Source organism: Poecilia reticulata, linkage group LG11, assembly GCF_000633615.1.
Source record: "Poecilia reticulata strain Guanapo linkage group LG11, Guppy_female_1.0+MT, whole genome shotgun sequence".
Taxonomy (NCBI): domain Eukaryota; kingdom Metazoa; phylum Chordata; class Actinopteri; order Cyprinodontiformes; family Poeciliidae; genus Poecilia; species Poecilia reticulata.
Genome location: NC_024341.1, coordinates 20,785,208 through 20,790,716, shown reverse-complemented (window position 1 = coordinate 20,790,716; position 5,509 = coordinate 20,785,208). Strand labels below are relative to the sequence as shown.

The 5,509-nt window shown below is 40.4% G+C and overlaps 1 protein-coding gene across 1 annotated transcript; it reads right to left on the bottom strand.

The window, feature by feature from the left end:
- Positions 1 to 683: 683 nt before the first annotated feature.
- Positions 684 to 4,489, bottom strand: atp5if1 (ATP synthase inhibitory factor subunit 1). Its single transcript, XM_008422460.2, has 3 exons — positions 4,302 to 4,489; positions 1,056 to 1,168; positions 684 to 980 (listed from the first exon to the last, which is right to left on the bottom strand). Exons 1-3 carry the CDS (start codon positions 4,371 to 4,373, stop codon positions 839 to 841), a joined length of 327 nt encoding a protein of 108 aa, XP_008420682.1. The 5' UTR covers positions 4,374 to 4,489; the 3' UTR covers positions 684 to 838.
- Between the last annotated feature and the right edge of the window lie 1,020 nt (positions 4,490 to 5,509).

The window sequence follows — 5,509 nt, the reverse complement described above, 5'->3', positions numbered from 1 at the left end:
ATGAGTGTGAACGTATTAAAGAAAGGTTTAATTTATCAGATTTTTGGAGGAGGGATTTGGGGAGTAGACATATTCAAATAATTATTCAGTTTCTTAAAAAAACAAAGATATTTCATAGAATCTGAGTAGAGTAAGATGGTTGTGAATGTGCAAAGAATAATGAAGAGAGGTATATTAGCTATATAAAAGTAAAGTTATACAAGTAGGTGTGTGTGTGAGTGTATGTTTAGTCAGAAATATTATAGGGATTAGGTATGAAGTATATAGATCATCACGAACCACACTCCATATCAGTAAGTGGCGGTAATGCTACTGAAAGTTTGTTGCCAACCGCCAATAAAAACCAAGAAGAAGAAGAAGACACGACAACCATGTTCTCTGTAATGAAGTGGGGGTTCACCAGCTGCTCGAGTTGAAAAACATGCATGTTAGGTTAATTGGTCTCTCTAAATGGCTCTTAGTGGTGATTGTATGTGTGCTCTGTAGTTCATCCTGCATCTCTGATAGGCTGGCCACAGGGTACCCAGCCTCTCACCAATGACTGATGGAAATGTGCACCAGAGCTTTGATAAGTGGGAATAGACAATGGATGCAGCTCAGCTCTGTTCTATACACACCAGACAAGCTGGAGTTTCCCCCCCCCCCCAATACTAAGAACACTAAATAAGCTGACAACTGGACAATTCAGGAAGATGAATCACTTTATTGTTTCAGCCCTTAGAATGAGGTCAGTATAACAACTCAGGATCACAAGATCTGCCTTGACCAGCAGAGGAAACAAATGAAATTCAACGAGTGGTTGGACTCGGGTAATAAATCAAGAGTAGGATTCGCTGCCTCAGTCGTCGTGCGACAGTTTTCTGATTTTGCCCTTATGGCGGTCGATCTCTCTTTGTAGGCGCTCAATCTCCTTTTTATGATGTTCAATCTCCTCTCCGTGGTGCTTCCTCAGAGCCTCCATCTGCTCCCTCTCCCTCTGCCTGCAAGTAAACAAAATTCAGAGGGGTCAAAAGGCTCACCTGGCACAGTTACCGCAAGGATAACCAGTGGCTCACCTGAAGTACCGCTCCTCTTCTGCCGCTTCCCGCTTTCCGAACCCGCCTCCTGCCGTCCTCACAGATCCTCCTCCTCCGCCGCCTTTTCCTGCTCCTTTGCCCAGCTCACCAAGCTGATGGACACAAAAAGCATTCAGTTGAATCATTTGTTAATGATTTGAGTCTCGCAATGCATAGGGGCTTCATTCTATTACAAAAAAAAATGTCCCTCTCAGATGAGTAGTTGATATTACCTTTCAAAGAACAAATCTTATATGTAGTGCAGTTTTTAAACTTTGACACTGTGTTACGGATAACYTTTTTAAAACTCAAGTATTCTCTATTAAAGGGACATTATTATGTATTTTCTAGGGGCATAGTGCCATTTTATAAGCAGCTATGTTACCTTCATTTGTTATAAAAACACTGTATACATGAAATATGACTTAAGAAATTTGACTTTGTAGCTWAACGCCCTGAAATTTGGTTTCTGTCTCTTCAAAAACTCCTGCTTTTTCTGAAACTTCGCCTTCAGGAAGTCAGCGCAACATTGGTTTTCTGTTAATCCTTTAACAATGTTTTTATCAGCGTTGCACTGAGAAGAAGTTTGTACAATGAGCTCAGCAGATGCCCAATTCTTCCAGGTGTTTGCTAATCGCTCTTCTGAAGGAGCTGAATGGGGAAATTATGGAGAAGGGGAGCTTGGAAACTGCAGCTTGAAGGAGGAGCTCTGTCTCGAAAGCGGAGCTACATCCACCCAGGCGTTTTGCACAGCTGAATGGTGGTGCCACAGGAGATTAAAAGGATTTCTAAAATATACATTAAACCAGTGTTTCTCAACGCTGGTCCTCACCGCCCCCCTGCTCTGCATGTTTTAGATGCGCCTCTATTCCAGAACAGCTGATTCAAATGATTGCATGACCATCAAGTACTGCAGAAGCCTGTTAATCACCCAGCGATACAATTCAGGTGTGTGGCAGAAAGGAAATACCTAAAACAAGCAGGACAGGGGGGGCGGTGAGGACCAGGGTTGAGAAACACTGCATTAAATAATCAAAGCAACACTCTACATATGTTTTTGATTAGGGAACAACATTATAACGCAATGTAAATCTCAAAAAGGAGGATTTTTATGCAATACTGCCCCTTTAAAAGTTAGATTAAGACTTAGTTCTGTATTTTTCTAGTGGATTTTTAAACTGTCTTTAGGTCAGGGGTGCCCAAAGTCGGTCCTCGAGGGCCAGCATCCTGCATGTTTTAGTTCTCTCCCTGGTTTAATGCAGCTGGATCAAAATGATGGCTCATTTGAAAGCCTAAAGAGCACATTGACTTGCTGAGGAGGTTGTTACTACCACCAGGGAGAAAACTAAAACATGCAGGCTGCCGGCCCTCGAGGACCAACTTTGGGCACCCCTGCTTTAGGTATTTTGTGACTCTTATCCAACTTTACATCAAAACATTGATGAAAAAAAAAGAAATTCTCCTCTCTGGTTTAAAAAGAAAAGCTGACCTTCTTTCTCTATTATTAACCAAAAGAAACCTGAAAAAAAAAAAAAAAAAAAAAACAGATTATGGTGAAGAATAGCTCCCACCTGCAGCTGCTTCTTGTGAACTGTGAACACAAAAGCGTAACTCACTGACCCAGTTTTTGCTCAACTGCTTCAAGTCCTCAGTTGGCTTGAATTGGTGAGAGCGTTTACAAATACCACCTTCCCATACCTTGTGCATATGAGATTTAATAAATCAAATTTATAGTTTAATGATTACTGATTATGTAGGGACGGACAGGATTGATTCATTTGGATTCTGATTAATTGAACCCATTTGTTTCTGTGCAGTGCCTTGAAATAACATTTATTGTAATTTGGTGTAAAACTTAAGTAAAAAGAATCCAAATACTTAGGCAAACAAAATGTAGCATGAACAAGAATAAAGTCTGCATCTATAAATTGTTTTAGTAGATCTTATTGTTAAATCTATAATCCCAGACACCAATTAATATTTCTTGTTAAACTAACCAGATCAATCTTTTTTTTTTTTTTTTGTGGTCATTTTGCATTTCCGTGCACTATTTGAATTGACAACAGCGGACAAAGCATTAAAGGTCTTTCAGACTGAGTGCAACATATGCTGGCCTCTCCTGAGGGCCGAAATCATGAAGGTCAAGGAGACAGGTGGACTTTTCACAACCTTTAGCTTGTCACGTCTGCAGACAGGAGGAGCGCTGCTATTTTATATGCAGTGTGCATGCATACAGAACCGTTCTGCACAGTCAGATGTGCTCCAGTCATGGCTTTTCTGTCTTGGTGGATTACCTCCTATGTTTGCTGCACACGTGTTCAAAGTGTGACTTATTTGGTCAAAGTCCAACTTGATTCTTAAGCACTTCCCTCTCTCCCCCAATCTTAAGATTCATGTCTGAGTAAACGCAACAGCGTGCATTTTATTTCCCTTCCCACATACTCGGATCAATAACCATATTTACTGGATCAAAGCAAAAGTCATCACATATAAAGCGCGTCTGTATTCGGGTAGTTACGGTAACGCCTCGACATGAAAACTCACCACTCTTGTGTCTAAATCCGCAGTCCAGCATGATGCAACACAGGAAATCCAGTTTTTAAAACTGCACATTTTCCCTTTGATCATTTATTTTTCCTTCAAATGCATCATTTTAAATACACCTGACTGCAGAAGATTTGAACATGCAATACTGCCCAGTATTAAATCAGACTGTGTACATTTGCGGGGGGCAGGGGGAGGGGGTGCTGAAATGTCTGTCAGAGATGGGGAGGCYAAACCAAAGCCGTGCACGCAGCCTTTACTTTTGTTRGTTTTACTATATTTAGTTGTAATACGCAAACAGACTTGTGTCGATTGTTGACCAAAGTGGGTGTTTAAACACAGTGTGAGAAAACTTGATWGTACTTTCTCTACGAAAGGTGCAACGATCGATTGCTGGGCAAACAGGACTGGAGTAATGGATACAAGAACGTTAATCTTAAAGAATAATAAGCAATTTCATTTTATGTTTTTATGCAAAAGTAATTTGTTTTAACGCACTGGCTAAAAAGTGAAATCCATGTTAAAAAGAAGAAGAAGAAGAAAAAAAAAAGAAGCTACTTTAAACACCCATAACGTAACTAATATAAGAAGTACAGYGTAAAGTAAGTGTCAAAGCAGGAAACTGACTTTGTTGTGTGCGAGTGACAGATAAACTAGGAGAGCTAATGCTAACCTCATGGAACAAGTCCCCCAACCATTTACCTGGTCAGATGACATCCTGATCTGGGTGGCGATGCACCTCTGCAGGCTTCCCCTCAGAAACAGTCGCGCCATTACCTGTCGGACACAACTAAATTCCGCCTCGAAAGACGCGAAACCTGGGCCACCTTCTAACCCAACAACAACAACTTCGGGTGAGAAAAGCGGAAATTTGAAGTAAACGTCTCCAAACTGGGCGTGGAGAAACTCCAGCTGAGAGAGGAGCGTGTGCTCAGCGCTGCCACCGCATAGCGAGGGGGAGAACTACAGTGGAGGAATTCATGTTGAAAATGTTGCAAAGATTTGTGTATTGGAGAGCAGTTGCACACATTTAAATGTGCTTACTTGTGCTTTAATGAAAAGAATAAAAATAAACAACGCTGCTTTGTTGATGGATGTATGATGTTAACGAATTTGGCCAAAAACAATCAGGTTTTTTCCAAACTCAAGTTATTTTTCGCTTCACATCCAACTTTCATTATATTGCATATAATGAACAGCATGATAACATAGCGCCTTGCAGGAAAATGTGACCATAACAACATGGACCATCAAGAAAATAAATACCGCAGAAAAAAATAATTATGCCCCTTGAACTTTTCATAAATGTAATTGTATTTCATTGGGTTTATTGCGGACTGCATGGTGGTATAGTTGGTAGTTACCTGTTGTTTTGTTAAACAAGAAGGTCATGGGGTCAAATCCCGACCTGCAAGGAGTTTGCATGCTGTCCCCATGCATGCGCACTGCGTCTTCCTCACACAGTCCAAAAAACAGAACTGTTAGGCTAATTGGTCTCTGTAAATTATTCTAACATCTAAGTGTGTGTATGCATGGTTGTTTGTTCTGTGTGTCTCTGTGTTGCCCTGCCATTGGCTGAACAACCTGTTTTGCAGCTTTTAAAGTTGTTTCTAGTTGTGGCACATTCTTTTTGATTGAACAACGCTCAGAGAGAAAACTCGTGATATTGTTTTATTAAAGAACCCTACTTTAATTCTACAGTGCAAATGCGCTGCACTGTAAAGATTTTTTTGTTGTTGCAAAACCTTTAAAAAAATCATTCATGCCTTTCCTTCTGCTTCAAAAACATGTACCATTTTGCAGTGGGCTGTCTCCTAAAGTCCAAACATCATTTAACCAAATGTATGGATTTAATGTGGCAAAATGTAAAACTAGCCACTGACTGTCAATTTTTTAGATAGCTAAAGTCT